The sequence below is a fragment of the Heteronotia binoei genome, chromosome 18 (genome assembly GCF_032191835.1).
Source record: "Heteronotia binoei isolate CCM8104 ecotype False Entrance Well chromosome 18, APGP_CSIRO_Hbin_v1, whole genome shotgun sequence".
NCBI classification, from domain to species: domain Eukaryota; kingdom Metazoa; phylum Chordata; class Lepidosauria; order Squamata; family Gekkonidae; genus Heteronotia; species Heteronotia binoei.
The window spans coordinates 37,891,836-37,912,694 of NC_083240.1; the positions used below are offsets into that span (position 1 = coordinate 37,891,836).

General features: G+C 48.8%; 1 protein-coding gene across 2 annotated transcripts in view; it reads left to right on the forward strand.

The window, feature by feature from the left end:
- Window positions 1–28: 28 nt before the first annotated feature.
- The window catches only part of SHPK (sedoheptulokinase), a 30,396-nt gene continuing 9,565 nt past the window's right edge, over window positions 29–20,859 (forward strand). Inside the window, exons 1-5 of one of the 2 annotated variants that reach the window (XM_060259555.1) lie at window positions 29–115; window positions 555–811; window positions 8,712–8,853; window positions 14,076–14,247; window positions 15,809–15,961. In XM_060259555.1, coding sequence (XP_060115538.1) covers window positions 608–811; window positions 8,712–8,853; window positions 14,076–14,247; window positions 15,809–15,961 — 671 coding nt within the window. In that variant the 5' untranslated portion in view covers window positions 29–115; window positions 555–607. Of the gene's footprint in view, window positions 161–554; window positions 812–8,711; window positions 8,854–14,075; window positions 14,248–15,808; window positions 15,962–20,859 lie in introns of both variants that reach the window. The other variant, XM_060259554.1, reaches the window with a different exon arrangement.

Consider the following 20,859-nt stretch of genomic DNA (forward strand, 5'->3'; position numbering starts at 1 on the left):
ATATAATGAGCCGCCGCCAGACCTTCCGCCTCTCGCGCGATCGCCGGAGGGGCCATCTTGGGTGTGGCGGTAGTGACGGAACACAGCCTTCCACTTCGTTCTTTTCTCCCCCGAGGTTATTTTTGTTTTCTCCTAACGCCTAACGGGGAAAGAGCTTGAGGTAAAAACTCGAGGCCATTTGAGGCTATGTGAAAAAACTGCCGAGGTAGAGAAGGGGTGTGTACCTGCGGGACGCCACGCCCAACATGGCCGCGGCCTGGGCCCGCCATCTTGCGGGGCTGTCCTTAAAAGGGCAACTCCTGGGAAAGCTCTCTCAGCTTTCAGGGGGCCCACCTGGAGTCGTTATGGTCCAAAGTTCACACTTGCAAAACAGTTGCGTGTCTTCCTCGCCTGCGTGTGAACGTATCGAGCGCATTCCTTCCACGGTCGTAGCCTGCAGTTTGGGGGTGGAAAACCTTTGGGCAAGAACCCCGCGTTAGACAATTATCAAACCCCGTGTAATCGACTTGACCTCGGGGCCAATGTGGTGATCCAAGTCTTCCGCTTGTTTTCAGTTGGAGGACCAGCCCTGTTTGCCTGCCGCCTTTAGCTGCTCTGGTTGCGAGCGATGCAGACGCCTCCTCGGCTGGGAGCGGGTTCGAATCCTGCTGCGCTTCGTTGTCCTGGACGTGCTCTTGCCTTGGGGATAGACCTGGGCACTTCGACGGTGAAAGTGGCTTTGATGGAAGAGACGTACGAAGGGCCCACAATCATTCAGAGAGCCTCTAAAGAGACTCAGGCGCAGGTGGAGAGCCAGGCTGCTGGGCGGCAGGTGAGCTGAATGGGGCCTGGTGGGGCTGGAGGAGGACCCTGTTTCTTAGGACAGGACATCTGCGGATAGGGTTGCCAAGTCCAAGTCAAGAAATATCCGGGGACTTTGGGGGTGGAGCCGTAAGCAAAGTTGTGACAAGAACAATTGAACTCCAAAGCGAGTTCTGACCATCACATTGAAAGCAACCGCACGCCTTTTAAATGCCTTTCCTAAATGATTAAAGGGCTGGAACACTTTCCCTATGAAGAAAGGTTAAAACGCTTGGGGCTCTTTAGCTTGGAGAAACGTCGACTGCGGGGTGACATGATAGAGGTTTACAAGATTATGCATGGGATGGAGAAAGTAGAGAAAGAAGCACTTTTCTCCCTTTCTCACAATACAAGGACTCATGGGCATTCGATGAAATTGCTGAGCAGCCAGGTTAAAACGGATACAAGGAAGTAATTCTTCACCCAAAGGGTGATTAACATGTGGAATTCACTGCCACAGGAGGTGGTGGTGGCCACAAGCATGGCCACCTTCAAGAGGGGGTTAGATAAAAATATGGAGCAGAGGTCCATCAGTGGCTATTAGCCACAGCGTGTGTATATATATTTATATATATTTGGCCGCTGTGTGACACAGAATGTTGGACTGGATGGGCCATTGGCCTGATCTAACATTGCTTCTCTTATGTTCTACTTTAGAAATAATGAAGGATAGGGGCACCTTTTTTAGGGGGGGGTGTCATAGAATTGGACCCCCTGGTCCAATCCTTTTTATACTTGGAGGATATTTTGGGGGGAGTCACTGGATGCTATGCTGAAAATCTGGTGCCTCTACCTCAAACCCCTCCCTTCCCAGATACCAAGGGATCAAATCTCCATTATACTGTATGGCAGGGGTAGGGAACGTTGGCTCTCCAAATGTTTTTGCCTACAACTCCCATCAGCCCCAGCCATTGGCCATGCTGGCTGGGGCTGATGGGAGTTGTAGGCAAAAAAAACATCTGGCGAGCCAACGTTCCCTACCCCTGTCTATGGGAATCAGTCTCCATAGGGAATAATGGCATGCCCAGCAGATATTTCCTCCCCCCCCCACACTTTCTGATGACCCTGAGGCAGGGGGAGGGTCTCCAAACCAGGGGATCCCCTGCCCCCACCTAGGGATTTAATATAAAGCTGCAAAAAACTGTGGGAAAATAACGAAAAAGACTGAAGATTATTTCAAAAATATATGTGATTAGTCAACTACCTCTTAAACAATGTAATCATTAATAACACTATAAATTCCAAAAAACAAGGTAAATGTGCAAGAGAAGAAGTTTATACCATCCTTTCAGTTCATCCTGTCAGTTTCAGACTTCAAGCGCTCAATGACTATTCACCCAGCTCCGTGGGAAGAATAAAGTGCCAGTGCCGACCAGATTTCAAGTGCAGATGATTTTAGTTTTTCGAAGATGTTTCTTCTGTTGCAGGTGTTCTATTAAGACTTCCATCTTTTTAAAGCAATTTTAAATGCAGTGGGTTTTAACAGCCTCTAACAGTAAAGCTGCCTGTAATACTGTTTCATTTTCCTTCATCTAAGAGACGTTTCCCACTCATCTGCAATCAAAGACCTACATCAGTCCAACATATGTTACCAATAATTAATAAAATGTAGCCAAGTCAGATAACACCAACACACAAATAAAGCACTTCTTGTAGCACTAGCTCTGGAGAAAACTCTCAAAGGGTTTTCCCACACATTCTACCTTATATTGTCACAATTAAAAACAGCTGGTAAAAATTTAAAGTGACATTTAAATTAACATTTAACCAAATGGAAATAGGAAAAAGAGCTGGAAGGCCTGCACCATTTCAAATGCAAAATTGAATAACATTAAAGAAAGCATGACAAATTTAGTGCTGAATTTAAACCCATGGGTTCTAACGCATCCATTTTAAAAATAAGAGCAGCCTCCTCCCTAAGCAGTATTTTTTGAATTTCACTTTGAGTTTTGTTAGTCCCTTGATATTTATACAAAACACAAAACCTCATGTCCTTCTCTGTATGATTTTTAGACACAAAGGCCGTTTTCCCACTGACCATACTCCGGAGCGACGTCCCTCTTCACCGCGCAGCGTCTGCGCGGATTTCCCACCGACTGCTGCGCACCAGGAAGAGCCGCGGCTTTTGCGTCACTGATGTAAACTGTTTTTTAGTGGTTTACATCTGCGACGCAAAAGCCACGGCACTTCCTGTTTGTGCGCAGCAGTTGTTGGGAAATCCGCGCAGACGCTGCGCGGTGAAGAGGGATGTCGCTCCAGAGTAAGGTCAGTGGGAAAACGGCCATAGTGTTTCGTAAGAGGAGCCTCCATGTTTTTATGATGAAAGCAAGATTGGTACTCCAGAATCCGGACCCTTGTCTAGTTGTGTTGCCTATAGATCCCTGGACAGCTGCACAGGACTGCGTACACCACATTTTTTGACAAACTGGAGCTGAAATGCCTAATTTGAATCTTACCGGTAATATCATTAACAGGATGCACAAACTCTTTAGTCTGTATCGCTAGGGGGCAAACTTTGCACCTGCCACAAGGAAAATTCCCAAGAACCGGTTCTGTGATCTTTAAATCTTCAGTTCTCATGTCAGAATGTACAACCAGGTCCTTTATACTATAAGTTCTTCGAAGTCCCATATAAGGTCTATTCCTACACCCTGGCACATCATTAATTGTTCATTAATGATAGACCAAATTTTATTAGAAAGGGGAGTGTGATCAAAAGCAAACGTTAATTGTTCTCCCCGTTTGTCCTCACAATTTTGAAAGAGACATGCTCTGTCAATAGAGTCCGCCTTATCAATGGCTTTTACTACGCGGGCTGGAAAACCCCGTTTTATGAAATCCTGAGCTTGATCTCTACTATCCCTTCTATAATCTGCTGATTCTGTTGTTGCGTTTAATTCTCAACATCTGGCTGTAAGGAAGACTCCTTCGTAAATGTAAAGGGTGAAAGGAACGATAATGAAGAAAGGAACTTCTATCAGAAGGTTTCCTGTAAAGTCGTACAGCCAATTGGTTTTTTAGGTGTTTTATATACAGTAACATCCAAAAAGGGCAATTCAGAAATATCACTCTTGCTTGTAAACTTAATTGTAGTGTGCAGCTCACTCATCCAAGCCAACAGTGGAGCCACCACTTGGTGATTGCTCACAATTAAATATAAATCATCAATGAATCGAAAATATAGTCATATGCTGTCAAAAAAAAAGGATTGCTCGAATTACAAATGTGTTGTGTTTCTCAAGGCAAGCCATGAACAGATTGGCAACTGAGGGAGCCAGGCTGCTTCCAATGGCTACTCCTCGAACTTGTAAATAAAAATCCTCACAGAACCTAAAAAAGTTATTTTCAAATATTATGTCTACCAGTTCCATTAGGGGTTTGATCCTGTCTGGCCAACAAGTCCTCTTCCACTATTACTCTTGCCTCATCCAAAGGGATGGACATGTAAAGGGACATGACATCCATGGTGACTATGCATGCATCTTGTGGATACACACACACAAAGAGACCAAGGCCTTCCTAAGAGCATACGAAGAGCCCTGTTGGATCAGACCAGTGGTCCATCTAGTCCAGCATCCTGTCTCACACAGTGGCCAACCAGTTCCTCTGGAGGGCCAACAACAGGGCAGAGAGGCCAAGGCCTTCATAAGAACATCAGAAGAGCCCTGTTGGATCAGACCAGTGGTCCATCTAGTCCAGCATCCTGTCTCACACAGTGGCCAACCAGTTCCTCTGGAGGGCCAAAAACAGGGCAGAGAGGCCAAGGCCTTCATAAGAACATCAGAAGAGCCCTGCTGAATCAGACCAGTGGTCCATCTAGTCCAGCATCCTGTCTCACACAGTGGCCAACCAGTTCCTCTGGAGGGCCAAAAACAGGGCAGAGAGGCCAAGGCCTTCATAAGAACATCAGAAGAGCCCTGCTGAATCAGACCAGTGGTCCATCTAGTCCAGCATCCTGTCTCACACAGTGGCCAACCAGTTCCTCTGGAGGGCCAAAAACAGGGCAGAGAGGCCAAGGCCTTCATAAGAACATCAGAAGAGCCCTGCTGAATCAGACCAGTGGTCCATCTAGTCCAGCATCCTGTCTCACACAGTGGCCAACCAGTTCCTCTGGAGGGCCAAAAACAGGGCAGAGAGGCCAAGGCCTTCATAAGAACATCAGAAGAGCCCTGTTGGATCAGACCAGTGGTCCATCTAGTCCAGCATCCTGTCTCACACAGTGGCCAACCAGTTCCTCTGGAGGGCCAAAAACAGGGCAGAGAGGCCAAGGCCTTCATAAGAACATCAGAAGAGCCCTGCTGAATCAGACCAGTGGTCCATCTAGTCCAGCATCCTGTCTCACACAGTGGCCAACCAGTTCCTCTGGAGGGCCAAAAACAGGGCAGAGAGGCCAAGGCCTTCATAAGAACATCAGAAGAGCCCTGTTGGATCAGACCAGTGGTCCATCTAGTCCAGCATCCTGTCTCACACAGTGGCCAACCAGTTCCTCTGGAGGGCCAAAAACAGGGCAGAGAGGCCAAGGCCTTCATAAGAACATCAGAAGAGCCCTGCTGAATCAGACCAGTGGTCCATCTAGTCCAGCATCCTGTCTCACACAGTGGCCAACCAGTTCCTCTGGAGGGCCAAAAACAGGGCAGAGAGGCCAAGGCCTTCATAAGAACATCAGAAGAGCCCTGTTGGATCAGACCAGTGGTCCATCTAGTCCAGCATCCTGTCTCACACAGTGGCCAACCAGTTCCTCTGGAGGGCCAAAAACAGGGCAGAGAGGCCAAGGCCTTCATAAGAACATCAGAAGAGCCCTGCTGAATCAGACCAGTGGTCCATCTAGTCCAGCATCCTGTCTCACACAGTGGCCAACCAGTTCCTCTGGAGGGCCAAAAACAGGGCAGAGAGGCCAAGGCCTTCATAAGAACATCAGAAGAGCCCTGCTGAATCAGACCAGTGGTCCATCTAGTCCAGCATCCTGTCTCACACAGTGGCCAACCAGTTCCTCTGGAGGGCCAAAAACAGGGCAGAGAGGCCAAGGCCTTCATAAGAACATCAGAAGAGCCCTGCTGAATCAGACCAGTGGTCCATCTAGTCCAGCATCCTGTCTCACACAGTGGCCAACCAGTTCCTCTGGAGGGCCAAAAACAGGGCAGAGAGGCCAAGGCCTTCATAAGAACATCAGAAGAGCCCTGTTGGATCAGACCAGTGGTCCATCTAGTCCAGCATCCTGTCTCACACAGTGGCCAACCAGTTCCTCTGGAGGGCCAAAAACAGGGCAGAGAGGCCAAGGCCTTCATAAGAACATCAGAAGAGCCCTGCTGAATCAGACCAGTGGTCCATCTAGTCCAGCATCCTGTCTCACACAGTGGCCAACCAGTTCCTCTGGAGGGCCAAAAACAGGGCAGAGAGGCCAAGGCCTTCATAAGAACATCAGAAGAGCCCTGCTGAATCAGACCAGTGGTCCATCTAGTCCAGCATCCTGTCTCACACAGTGGCCAACCAGTTCCTCTGGAGGGCCAAAAACAGGGCAGAGAGGCCAAGGCCTTCATAAGAACATCAGAAGAGCCCTGTTGGATCAGACCAGTGGTCCATCTAGTCCAGCATCCTGTCTCACACAGTGGCCAACCAGTTCCTCTGGAGGGCCAAAAACAGGGCAGAGAGGCCAAGGCCTTCATAAGAACATCAGAAGAGCCCTGCTGAATCAGACCAGTGGTCCATCTAGTCCAGCATCCTGTCTCACACAGTGGCCAACCAGTTCCTCTGGAGGGCCAAAAACAGGGCAGAGAGGCCAAGGCCTTCATAAGAACATCAGAAGAGCCCTGCTGAATCAGACCAGTGGTCCATCTAGTCCAGCATCCTGTCTCACACAGTGGCCAACCAGTTCCTCTGGAGGGCCAAAAACAGGGCAGAGAGGCCAAGGCCTTCATAAGAACATCAGAAGAGCCCTGCTGAATCAGACCAGTGGTCCATCTAGTCCAGCATCCTGTCTCACACAGTGGCCAACCAGTTCCTCTGGAGGGCCAAAAACAGGGCAGAGAGGCCAAGGCCTTCATAAGAACATCAGAAGAGCCCTGTTGGATCAGACCAGTGGTCCATCTAGTCCAGCATCCTGTCTCACACAGTGGCCCCAACCAGTTCCTCTGAAGGGCCAACAATGGGACATAGAGGCCAGAAGGCCTTCCCTTGATGTTGCCTCCTGATTCTGAAACTCAGAGGCTTAGTTCCTCTGAGATGTCCCCCTCAGCCACCATGGCGACGCACCCTCCATGAATCTATCTCATCCCTTTTTAAAGCTGTTCATTCCTGTGGCCATCTCTCCATCCTCTAGCAGAAATTCCACATTTAAATTGCTCTCTCTTTCTTTTTGTCTATCCTGAACCTACCGCCCATCAGCGCCGTTGAATGCCCTTGAGTTCTTTTATTTTGGAAGAGAGAGAGAAATTTTTTTTCTCAGCTCTCTCCCTCCCATGCATAATTGTATAAACATCTGTTGTGTTAGCCCCTGAATTGTCTCTTTTCTAAACTGAGAAAGTCCCAGACTCCATCCTTTCCGCAGAGGAAAGCTGCTGTTGCTGCTTCATCATCTTGGACGCCCTCCTCTGGACTTTTCCCAGCTCTGCAGTGTCCCTTTTGAGATACAGGGACCAGAACTGTACACAGTTTTCCAAACGAGGCCACATCAGAGATCTTTGTTGTTGTTCAGTTGCACAGTAGAGTCTGACTCTTTGCGACCCCATGGACCAAGTCACGCCAGGCCCTCGTGTCTTCCACCATCCTCTGAAGTCTGCTCAAATTCATGTTTGTACCATCAGTAACGCTGTCCAGCCATCTCATCTTTTGCCATCCCCTTCTTCTTTTGCTTTCTGTCTTTCCCAGCATCAGGATCTTCTCCTTCTCATTTGAGTGCTCCCTTCTCATTTGGTGGCCAAAGTATGTGAGCTTTATTAGGGTTTGTAGAATCTTTCGGGATCAAGTGCCGTGTTCTACTGGAGAAAGTTTTCCTTCCAGACGTTTCGTTCTCAGCTGCGGAGAACATCCTCAGTGGCATTGCAGCCGGAGCAGGCGCTCTGACCTTCTTGGCTGCTGTGCATTGAGTGAGGCCAGGGCTGCTGGAGAGCTGCTATTTTTAGGCTGGAGGGGGTGTGGTGAAAGGGCAATTGGTTTGTGGATGTGCCCATTGTTTGGTGGGGCTTCCTGGAAGGGTAGTGATAAGGAAACTGGCTGTTGAATGTGACCATTGTTCTGTGTTATTTGCTGGGAGGGTTGGAAGGGGTGTGAAGATAAGGAAGATGGTTGTTGACTGTGCTGGTTGTTCTGTGACTTTCTGCAATTTATAGTCTGTAGGGTGTTTTGCAGAGCTGGGTACCAAGATTGGTGGATGGAAATGCCTTCTTCCTTTCTGTTAAAATTGTGCTGGTGTTTGTAAATCTCAATAGCTTCTCTGTTCAGGCGGGTATGATAATGTGAGACCATAGAAAGGACTTCAGTTCTTTCAAAGTGAGCTTCAGCTTCAGCACCTGACCTTAGGACTGACTGATTGGATCTTCTTGCAGCCCAAGGGACTCTCAAGAGCATAGATCTATACGGGAGCATTACAGTATTGGCCGTTTTAATCTCTTTCCTAGTAATCCCTAAAATAGAGGTTGCCTCTTTCACCATTGTAGCAAAACTGGGTGGTTGATGATGATGATGATGATATTGGATTTATATCCCACCCTATACTGTGAATCTCAGAGTCTCAGAGCGGCTCACAACCAAGAATGCAGAGCATCACTGTCCCAGACAGAAAGTTCCCTCTGTTCTGGGTCTAGGGAACTGCGCCACCTCAAGAATATGCTGACTCCAGCGCGCATGCGTTTCTTTTGTAATTTTTACTCGTGCAGGGTAATGAACAAGATGTTCGGAAAATCGTCGCTGCCCTGCACGGATGCCTCTCGGCCCTCTCTCCGCAACAGCTGCGAGAGGTTCGCCACATTGGAATCTGCGGACAGATGCACGGACTCGTGTTTTGGAAGGCCGACCGAGGTAAGCTTTCCAGGTCAAGAAGCTTGATGTTTAGAATGTATCCTTCCCCGCTTCTGCTTTTGGAGTGGCAAGGAGTTTAAAATTGCAAGTAGTAGTAATAAAAGAACCCCGTGGCGCAGAGTGGTAAAGCTGCAGTACTGCAGTCTGAGCTCTCTGCTCACCACCTGAGTTCAGTCCCAGCGGAAGCTAGTTTCAGGTAGCCAGCTCGAGGTTTACTCAGCCTTCCACCCTTCCGAGGTCGGTCGAATGAGTACCCAGCTTGCTGGGGGGGAAAGCGTAGATGACTGGGGAAGGCAATGGCAAACCACCCCGTAAAAAGTCTGCTGTGAAAACGTTGTGAAAGCAACGTCACCCCAGAGTCAAAAACGACTGGTGCTTGCACAGGGGACTACCTTTACCTTTATCTTTTTAGTAGTAGCAATAATAATAATGCCTCATGACAAATTGCAAGGGGTGGGATATTTTGGAGCTACTGTGGAGGGGATAATCTTACCCTACCCCGCCTTTCCTTCCGGGATTCTCCAAGCTCTTAAGGGTTTGACGGCTTCTCCTGCCCCCTTTAATGAACTTTCAGCCGCACCCCACGGTTCATGCATACCCCCTGGACCATTCTCTGGCCTTGCTAAGCCTGTTATTTCCCTTGTGGATTAATTTACGAAGAGCCTCAGGTAGCAGGACTGAAAAAAAACTTTTTTCTGCTCAAGGTCTTGGGGTGCTGCTAGAGTTGCCAAGTCCCCTTCTATTGTACCATAGAGTTTTCCCTCCTAAATGGCTAGAGCATCCAGGAAAACCATAGTTTTCCCGGAAACGCCTAGAGCAGCTGCTGTGTGCCATCGCCGGCATGATGATGTCACTTCCGGGTGATGTCATCGCGCCAGCGACATAGGGAGAGGTTCCCCCCCGCCAACCCTAGGTGCTGCTCTACCAGACAGAGCAGAGAGATGAACCAGGAATCTGAGTTGGTAGTTGCGGGAGGGATGGTTGCTCAGTGGTAGAGCATCTGCTTGGTAAGCAGAGGGTCCCAAGTTCAATCCCTGCCGTCCCCAGCCAAAACTTGTCCAGGCAAATAGGTGTGAAAAACCTCAGTTTGAGACCCTGGAGAGCTGCTGCCAGTCTGAGTAGACAATACTGACTTTGATGGACTCAGGGTCTGATTCAGTAGAAGGCAGCTTCATATATTCATAGGCTGATCGGTGGTCTGGGCAGGACTCAAGGCTCTGTGATGGAGCACCGAGTTCTGAGGTTCCGGGTTCAGTTCCCAATAAGAAGATCTAGTGTTGGAAAAAATTCTTCTATGTTGGAAATCTGGAAGAGCCGCTGCTCATTAGAGCAGGCAGCACTGAGCTCGGCAGGCCCAGTGGCCTGGCTCCGTTGTAGGGCAGCTTCAGTCTTTGAGCCTCCAAGGCTGGAAGAAACTGTCCTTGCCATGTAAAACCAATTTCCTGAATGGATCAGTTGTTTCCTATTCTGAGAGGACCCTTCCCAGCACTCTGTGATGGGATTGTCTGAAGTGAAGCAATCTACGTAAAGGGGGTGTCAGACATGCGTCCCGAATCAGGCCCTCGGAGGTCTACTATCAGGCCTCCGAGCAACTGGCTGTCATCTGCTTCCTTCTCCCTCTCTCCTGCTCCTTTCCACATCAGAGCTTGCTTTGCCAGGCTTGCTCAATCACACATGAGCTACAGAGCAAAACCTCTGTTTTCTCCATTGGCTGAGGCTCCTCCCCCTCCCGGTCCCCTGGGGAAGAAATGGAAGAGCCAGAGCTTCCTTTTGCCCAGTTCCCTGGATCCCATGGGAAAGATACAAAGAACACCTTTAAGACCAACGAGTGCTAATGTTTTAAGCATGTTTTAGTTTAAGGTTTTAATTTAAAAAAAAAAAATCTTTAATTGTGTCTGTGTCCTTTATAAAGTTACCGTCTCTGCTACCTAATCTTAAATGGAAACACACACACGGCGTGGTCCGACATGGCTCGGCCCAACGAGGTCTCGTTTATGTCAGCTCCGGCCTTTATAACAAGCGAGTTGGACACCTCGATCTACGAGTATTTGCTGTTGCATAATTTCCGGTTCTCTTGTGAGCCCAGACCAAAACCAAGCCCCGAACGTCACGCGAATAAAACCTTAAATGGAGGTGCTTTTCATTTTTTTTCATTTGCAAAGTCTCATGCTCTTGTAATGTGTTTGGCCCCTGGGTGTGCTCTTCCCCCACCCTGTCCCCCCGGAGTGGTCCGTCACGCCCTTTGCAGTCATGATGGCCTTTCATCCTTTCAAGGGCTGACTGTTAATGTTGCTTCAAAGAGCCCATGTGATGAATGCGAGGGAGATAAATGGGATGAAAAATGTGGCGCAGAGCCGCTGAAAAGGAGGTGGGAGGAAATGAGGCAGAAACTTACTTTTCTGCGGTTTATCTCCTTTATTGGCGTTTTACGAACCGAGGCCTTTCTCAGAGGGCTCGGTGCCTTCGCTGGGAGAGGCTGCACTTGGGTGCAGTTATTACCGGATGGATCGCGTCTCCTCTGTGCTCCCTTCCAGGAGAGCCAGTTTGGTGTAGCGGTTAAGTGTGCGAACTCTTACCTGGGAGAACCGGGTTCGAATCCCCACTCCTCCACTTGCTCCTGCTAGCATGGCCTTGGATCAGCCATAGCTCTGGCAGAGGTTGTCCTTGAAAGGGCAGCTGCTGTAAGAGCCCTCTCAGCCCCACCCTCCTCACAGGGTGTCTGTTGTGGGGGAGGAAGGTAAAGGAGATTGTGAGCCGCTCTGAGACTCTTTGGAGTGGAGGGTGGAATATAAATCCAATATCTTCATCTACCTCACAGGGTGTCTGTTGTGGGGGAGGAAGGTAAAGGAGATTGTGAGCCGCTCTGAGACTCTTTGGAGTGGAGGGTGGAATATAAATCCAATATCTTCATCTACCTCACAGGGTGTCTGTTGTGGGGGAGGAAGGTAAAGGAGATTGTGAGCCGCTCTGAGACTCTTTGGAGTGGAGGGTGGGATATAAATCCAATATCTTCATCTACCTCACAGGGTGTCTGTTGTGGGGGAGGAAGGTAAAGGAGATTGTGAGCCACTCTGAGACTCTTCGGAGTGGAGGGTGGGATATAAATCCAATATCTTCATCTACCTCACAGGGTGTCTGTTGTGGGGGGGAGAAGGTAAAGGAGATTGTGAGCCGCTCTGAGACTCTTTGGAGTAGAGGGTGGGATATAAATCCAATATCTTCATCTACCTCACAGGGTGTCTGTCATGGGGGAGAAAGGGAAAGGAGATTGTGAGCCGCTCTGAGACTCTTCGGAGTGGAGGGCGGGATATAAATCCAATCTCTTCATCTACCTCACAGGGTGTCTGTTGTGGTGGGGGGGGAAGGGAAAGGAGATTGTGAGCCGCTCTGAGACTCTACGGAGTGGAGGGCGGGATATAAATCCAATATCTTCATCTACCTCACAGGGTGTCTGTCATGGGGGAGAAAGGGAAAGGAGATTGTGAGCCGCTCTGAGACTCTTCGGAGTGGAGGGCGGGATATAAATCCAATCTCTTCATCTACCTCACAGGGTGTCTGTTGTGGTGGGGGGGGGGGGAGGGAAAGGAGATTGTGAGCCGCTCTGAGACTCTTCGGAGTGGAGGGCGGGATATAAATCCAATCTCTTCATCTACCTCACAGGGTGTCTGTTGTGGTGGGGGGGGGGAAGGGAAAGGAGATTGTGAGCCGCTCTGAGACTCTTCGGAGTGGAGGGCGGGATATAAATCCAATATCTTCATCTACCTCACAGGGTGTCTGTTGTGGGGGAGGAAGGTAAAGGAGCCGCTCTGAGACTCTTCGGAGTGGAGGGCAGTACATAAATCCAATATCATCTTCTTCTTCCCTTCCTGTGACTGGTTCTGTCTTCAGGAAGTTGTTTTCCTCCTCCCCACCCCGTAAAAAGTCTACTGTGAAAACGTCATGATGGGACACCACCCCAGAGTCAGAAATGACTGGTGCTTGCACAGGAAACTGCCTTTACCTTAAGAAATTATTGGGAACCAAAGGGCAATAAACTTCTCTTGACCAACGGAATCCATTAATAAAGGATTTGCTCCAGCCCAGGTGGCCAGCCAGCATCACCACCCATTTGCCAGGGTTAAACCTCAGCCCTTTGACCCACCCCAGCTGAGAGCTGGCTGGCACTCTGGAGGCTTGTTACGGACAGTGCTGGGAAATCAGCAGGAAGGAAATTTGGTGAGACACGGTTGTCTATGAGGGAATGTCAGGTGCTCATCCAGGGGGCTGAAAAGCAGCCACCTTGCTTGAAGAAATGGAGAATCTTGTTTCTCAACAGACAGCTTAGTGCCCTCTGGAGCCACTGAGATAAGAACATAAGAGAAGCCATGTTGGATCAGGCCAATGGCCCATCCACTCCAACACTCTGTGTCACACTGTGGCCAAAAAACACAAGTGCCATCAGGAGGTCCATCAGTGGGACCAGAACCATGTTCAAATTAGACTTCAACCTTCCAGGACATTCAGTGGGGGACCTCAAAGCAGAAACAGACTAGGGAGATTGCAGAGTTACACGCAGGACAATGGAATCCCCAGGGCTTAAGAGAGATATTGGTTTCTTATCTCACTACACATGTTAACATCATCCAGTTCTCACAAGCTGTTGTAAACTTTTATTATTATTTTTTTACTAATTTGCTGCTATTCACAGGTCTCATTAATCTCCTTCTTCCAGTCTTAGCTATATTTACTGCTTAGCTGCTTATGCATCTTGACTCTAATCGACCCTTTCTGGCACCACGCTCCTCACACTCTACCTATATGTAATGGTTGGTGACTTCTGTTTCAATGTATGAAGAAGTGTACATGCACATGAAAACTTATACCCAGAATAAAACTTTGTTGGTCCTAAAGATGCCACTTGGCTCGAACATAAGAGAAGCCATGTTGGATCAGGCCAATGGCCCACCCAGTCCAACACTCTGTGTCACACAGTGGCCACAAAAAAACCCCAAGTGCCATCAGGAGGTATTCCAACGGGGCTAGAAGTCTTCCCACTGTGCCCCCCCCCGGTACAAGAATACAGAGCATCACTGCCCCAGAGAGTTCCAACAATAAGCTGTGGCAAATAGCCACTGATGGACCTCTACTCCATATAGTCGTTATCAGTGTCGGTTGTTATCAGGTAGTCGTTACCAGTGTGTTACTTCTCCACTATGTTCTTCCCGACCCCTTGGCTGCTGCAGGTTGCAAATGGACAGGGCAAAGCTTTGAGCCAGATGAAGTCAGTCACCTGATCACGTGGCAAGATGGCCGCTGCACTAGCAGCTTCCTGTCCTCGCTCCCGCTGCCGCGATCGCACCTCAGCGTGGCCACAGGATTTGGTTGTGCCACTATCTTCTGGTACTTGAGGAACAGGTAGGCACTGCCTCGCTTTGAAGGGCACATTCTCTGTTTTTTGTTTTGGTCTTCGATTCTTCGATGCTTCTTTGCAAGCAAAGGCAAGGAGCTAAACTTCATCTTAAAGTAGGCTTCTGCCCTGACCTGGATGGCCCGGGGAGGGTGGGGGTTGGAGAGGGACAACAGCAGGGTACAGTGACATAGAGTCCACCCTCCAAAGCAGCCATTTTCTCCTGGAGAATTTACTTTGGCTATCTGGAGAGCAATTATAATATTGGGAGAGCCCCAGTTGCCACCTGGAGGGTAGGAGCCCTCCTAAGAAGTGATGTTTTGGTCCTCATGAATCATAACTCCATTATAGTTAAGACCAGAAGTGGCCAAACTGTGGCTTGGGAGCCACATGTGGGCTCTTTCACACGCATGGTGTTGCTCTTGAAGCCCCCACCGCCCCATCAGCAAGCTTGGAGCAGGCATTTGTCTCTTTTAATCACTTCTCTAAGCCAATCTGGCTGGCAGCTTGGAGAATGCATTTAAAGTTAAAGTTGCTTTCTTGCTACCTCTCCCTCTCCTCATCTTCCTTCCTTCCTTCCCCTCTCAAACATCTGATGTCCATGTCTTGCAGCTCTCAAACATCTGACATTTGGGTGTAGAGCCAGTTTGGCGTAGTGGTTAAGTGTGCAGACTCTTATCTGGGAAAACCAGGTTTGATTCCCCGCTCCTCCACTTGCAGCTGCTGGAATGGCCTTGGGTCAGCCATAGCTCTCGCAGGAGTTGTCCTTGAAAGGGCAGCTACTGCGAGAGCCCTCTCAGCCCCACCCACCTCACAGGGTGTCTGTTGTGGGGGAAGAGGAAGAAGACTGCAGATTTATACCCCACCCTTCTCTCTGAATCAGAGACTCAGAGTGGTTTACAATCTCCTATATCTTCTCCTCTCACAACAGACACACTGTGAGGTTGTAAGCCACTCTGAGTCTCTGATTAGAGAGAAGGCAGGGTATAAATCTGCAGTCTTCTTTTTTCTTCTTTTTCTTTCTTCTTCTTCTTCACTCTTGCATTAAGCAAGTTTGGCTACCCCTGGTTAAGACATTATAAGCCAATTATTACATGACTGGATTGCTGAAAATTTGCCATTCGTGATACGTTGTAACATCCAGTTACAATGTGGTTGTTTGTCAACCTATACTGAAGAGAGTTACGAAACACTTTAAAAGTTTGGAAAACTGGTTTGTGCCCTGCCCCCTAGGAGCAGGGGGAGCTATTCTGGTGAGGTGAGACTGTGTTCCTGTTTCTTTTTTGTTAATTTACAAAGTTAGATTTCTCTGCCTATCTGGAGAGGCTTGTTCCCCCCTCCCCGGTATGCTGAGATCTCAAGCGTGTCTGCCAGACGCCTACTTTTGCCCCTTTCAGCCACTTACGCTTAGGGAAAATTATGATATCACTGATGAATGGTTGCACGCCATTCTAAGAAAGATGCTTCCTTGAACTTTCTCCCTTTGGGAAAAGAGCTGCCCCAAAGAACCTCAGTGTCTCTCTTGCGGTCCTAATCAGTTTCCTCGATCATTGTGTCATTCTTGGCTAGCCCGGATTTCTTGAAACATTACGATGCTGCCGGAACCATCCAGGATTATGTGGTGGCCATGCTGTGTGGCCTGAAACGGCCCCGGATGTCTTCCCAGAACGCTGCCAGCTGGGGGTACTTCAACACCACCCAAAAAACCTGGAATACAGACATGTGAGTAAAACTTTTCCTAGACGGGAGACAGGATGCCAGGCTACAGTCTCTGGGCATGGTCAGGGAGCACCACAATGCTTTGAATTTAAGGGAGAAAAAAAAAGATCACAGAGATTCTCCACGCCATCTGCTTAAGCCCCTTAGTCTGTGAGTCAGGCAGAAACTGGGAATACGCTTGTTCCGTTTGAGTTCGGGACTTGCCAGATTATCAAAAGTGAACGATTTGTATGAGAAGAACATAAGAGAAGCCATGTTGGATCAGGCCAATGGCCCATCCAGTCCAACACTCTGTCACACAATGGCTAAAAAACCCAACCAAGTGCCATCAGGAGGTTCACAAGTGGGGCTAGAAGCCCTTCCACTTTGCCCCCTCCCCCCAAGCACCAAGAATACAGAGCATCACTGCCCTAGACAGTTCCAACAATATGCTGTGGCTAATAGCCACTGATGGACCTCTGTTCCATATATTTATCTAATCCCCTCTTGAAGCTGGCTATGCTTGCAGCCACCACCACCTCCTGTGGCAGTGAATTCCATGTGTGAATCACGCTTTGGGAGAAGAAGTACTTCCTTTTATCAGTTCCAACCCAACTGCTCAGCAATTTCATTGAATGCCCACGAGTTCTTGTGTTGTGAGAAAGGGAGAAAAGGACTTCTTTCTCTACCTTCTCTGTCCCGTGCATAATCTTGTAAACCTCTATCATGTCACCCCTCAGTACAGGTTAGAAGGAGGCCGTGAGCCCATCAAGAGAAGTCCCAGTCGCTAGCGCAGTCAGTCCACTCTGGGTATTCTGTTAATTGTATGAGTTTTCCTCTGGCCAATGTACGTCCATTAGCATATGGGTCAAATAACAGTTTTAAAGAAGAAGGCGCGCATGAGAGAGAGCGGGGAATGACTTTTTCTTCCGGAGGTTTCATCTCTCAAAATAATTCCAGATTTCCTTAAAATGGGTTTCCTTAAAATCGGGAGCAACTGTTTAGTCCATTAAATGGTACTGTAAATGGAAGAAATCTAAGCAATAACCAAGCAGGCCCTGCAGCGTTGCTCGTGACCAATACTGTTTTGAAACCTCCCGGCTTCCTCCTTAGAGCACCGAGAGTCTGAGGCCTCCACCCGGGCCGGGGCTTCCCAAGGAGCGGATTCCCTTCCCCAGCCCAGCAGGGAAGAGACAGTTGCTTTCTTAGCCCACCTCAAGGTTTGCGCAAAACTTGTGCTTGGCGTGTTCATCGCTAAACCCTGCGTGGCAAAGCAGCCTGTGGTTGCAGAGAGATAGAAGGGGCTGCAGTCACACACACTAAATAACGCACTTTCAATCCACTTCCAGTGCACTTTCCAACTGGCTTTTACTGTGTGAGCTGGCAAAACCCAGCTGGAGAATGACATTTAATATTTTTTATTAAGTTTGAAGTAAACACGTAAATGTCAATATGCATAAAAAAAATTGAGGTAAAGGTAGCCCCCTGTGCAAGCGCCAGTCGTTTCTGACGCTGGAGTGATGTTGCTTTCACAATGTTTTCACAGCAGACTTTTTACGGGGTGGTTTGCCATTGCCTAGCAGCCCCGTGGCACAAAGTGGTAAAGCAGCCGTACCGCAGTACTGTGATCTGAACTCTCTGCTCACAACCTGAGTTCGATCCCAGCAAAAGCTGGATTCAGGTAGCCGGCCCAAGGTTGACTCAGCCTTCCATCCTTCTGAGGTCGGTCAAATGAGTCCCCAGCTTGCTGGGGGGAAAGTGTAAAAGACTGGGGAAGGCAATGGCAGATCACCCCATGAAAAGTCTGCTGTGAAAACGTTGTGAAAGCAATGTCACCCCAGAGTCGGAAACGACTGGTGCTTGCACAGGGGACCTTTCCTTTTTTTCCTTGCCATTGCCTTCCCCAGTCATCTACACCTTTCCTCCAGCAAGCTGGGTATTCATTTGACTGACCTAGGAAGGATGGAAGGCTGAGTCAGCCTGGAGCTGGCTACCTGAACCCAGCTTCAGCTGGGATCGAACTCAGGTCATGAGCAGAGAGCTCAGACTGCAGTACTGCAGCTTTACTTCTCTGCTCCAAGGGGCTCTTTCAATATTAATATGTGTATATACAATTAATTAATCCTATGGAAACAAGTTAAAAAAAAGCACAAATACTTACATATAATAAAATATCATGTAAGGATTTGAAGCTGTCTAGATGTATCTAGACATGCAGACCATTTTCTATTCAAGGAGAGAGGTCGAGATTAATATAAAATTAAAATTAAGGCAATAATTCCTGTATCAAGATACAGTCAATCAAAATAAACCTATATTAGAAAAAAATATTAATAAGGCCTTGGATATGAATGCCTAACTGCCTAAATAGAGTCTATACGTACTATACAGGTTATTCCAAGAATTACTATTAGGTAATTACTATTAGGTGTGAACCACGACTAGCACAGTAAAAGAAAAATGAAGCTAAAGAAAGAGAGAAGAGAAAGAAAAAGTAGTGAAAGAAAGAAAAGGAAAAAAATAGTAATAATCCAGTTGGAGAGTGGATTGAAAGTGCATTATTTAATGTGTGTGATTGCACCCAGTGTGTGTGTGTGCGCTCATGAGAGAGGGGGGGTCTAACTGCTTGTGGATTGCATTTGGAGCAACTAACCTCCTGAAACCCAGAAGGGGTAACACTCCACATCCAGAAACTGCCCGCGCTGCTTGGTTTGGTGTGATTTGAACAGTGCAAATGTGTTTGAAAGGTAGGCGGGGTTTCCTTCTCCTGAGTCATCCCTTTAGTCTGTTTATGGCAGAATGAACTGCTTGGACCGGCAGTGGCTCTTTGGGGGGAGAAGGGGGTTTGCCATCGCCTGCTGCCTGAGATCCTTTGAACCGGCCACACCCGGGGACTTCCTGCATGCCAAGCAAGTATGCACGCATCGAGCTACAGCCTCTCCCTAATACAGGGGTGGGGAACGTCAGGCCCGAGGGCTGTTTGCGGCCCTCCAGGTCACTTGGTCTGGCCCTCTGGGATTGCTGGGCCAAGCCAAACCACATAGCGGCCTCCCTGGAGCCTGGCTGGCCGGCGAGGATCGTGGGACCCAGCAGCGCTGTGCGGCAGCTCCTCCAGGGCCTGGCCGGCTGGCAGGGATTGCAGGGCCCAGCCACGCTGCGCAGCCTCCCCCTCCATTTTTTTTTAATTTCTGTTCCTTCCTTCCTCTCTCTTTCTCTCCCTCTTTCTCTCTCTGGAGCCTGAGTGGTGGGCATCGCGAAGGACTGCTGCTGGGGTATGTGGGTGCCTTTAAAGGTCTGCCGGGAGAAGCTGCAGTTTCCGCATGAAGGGAGGGGTGCCCTTGATTATCCCAGATGGTGTGGCCTAATATGCTAATGAGTGTGTGACCTAATATGCTAATATTAGGGGATGTGGTCTAATATGCTAATGAGTTCCTGCTGTGCTTTTTTCTACAAAAAAAGACCTAGACCTAGGCCGGGGGGGGTGCGCCAAATTAGGCACACCCCACATGACTTCAAATAGAAAAAACAATTATTTGCATTAATTTTGCTGGTCTGAATCATTCTCCCTTGCCGGAGCACTGTTTTTTAAGTTGATCGTTTTGTGACGGCCCGCAAATGATGTTATAAATATCCAAATGGCCCTCGGGAGGAAAAAAGATTCCCCCACCCCTGCCCTAATGGAGAACACATTGGAAAAAGGGGGATATTTGAAGCTTTCTTACACCAAGGCAGGGCACTGGTCTAGCTAGCTCACTACGGCCTGTCACAGTAGACAGCGGCTCACCAAGGTTGCAGGGTGAAGATGTTTTAAGACAGAGATGTTGAACTCATTTCTTATGAGAGACGGATCTGACATAAATGAGACCTTGTCGGTCTGGGCCATGTGGGTCATAAAATATAATGCCAGGTAGCAGAGATATAAGCTTTATAAAAGGATGCAAAAACACAATTAAAGATTTTGTATCTCTCCCATGCGATCAAGGGAACTGGGCAAAGGAAGCTCTGGCTGTTTCCCTCCCTCCCCAGGTGATGAGGAGGTGGTGGAGCCTCAGCCCACAGAAGGAAATGGCTTTGCTCAGTAGCTCTCCTGTGCGATTGAGAGAGCTGGGCAAAGCAAACTTTCCCTCCCCCCTTCCTCCCCAAGGGAGGAGTCTCAGCCAATGGAGAAAACAGAGGCTTTGCTCTGTAGCTCCTGTGCAATTGAGCAAGCCTGGCACAGCAAGCTGTGACACAGAAGGAAGGAAGAGGGAGGGAGAAGAAAGCAGATCTGCTTGCAGGCCTGATAGGAATCCTCCAGGGGCCTGATCTGTCCCCTGGGCTGCACATTTGACACCCCTGTTTTCAGAGCCGGCCCTGCCACTAGGCAAACTAGGTGATTGCCTAGGGTGCCTGCCTTCTGGGGATGCTCCCCATGTGACTCAGTGACGTTATCAGTGTGGGGAGGGGTCAGAATTTAGGGTGTCAGGCAGTCTAGGGCTGGCCCTGCCTGCTTTAAGATGCTGTAGCTGGCAATGTTGGGGATTGAATCCAGAACTATCTATGCGGAACTCATGGATTTCTGCCACCTCCCGCAGATTTTCTGTAGTGAAGTATCATCTGAATGGAGACTGGCTAGTCTTGGACCGCCAGCTTTGGCCTTGGGGTTCATCTCTATTGCTGCTGGCCCTGCATCCCCAGCTTTCAAGCCCTCTGGGCTGAGGGGCAGGGGAGGGAGATGTGTGGCTGGTGTGAGTACATTTTCCTTACCTGAGCTGCAAACGATGAATAGCTCGACGTGGCAGCATCAGCGGGAACTGCAGGCTCCGGATCAAATGTGTGATGTTGCCACGCGCAGCTTTCGTTGATACAGGATGGCCAAGGCTAGCAAGGGGAAGGTGGAAACCATGGCAACCGTGAGCCACGGAAGTGGAGCCTCCCGGTGG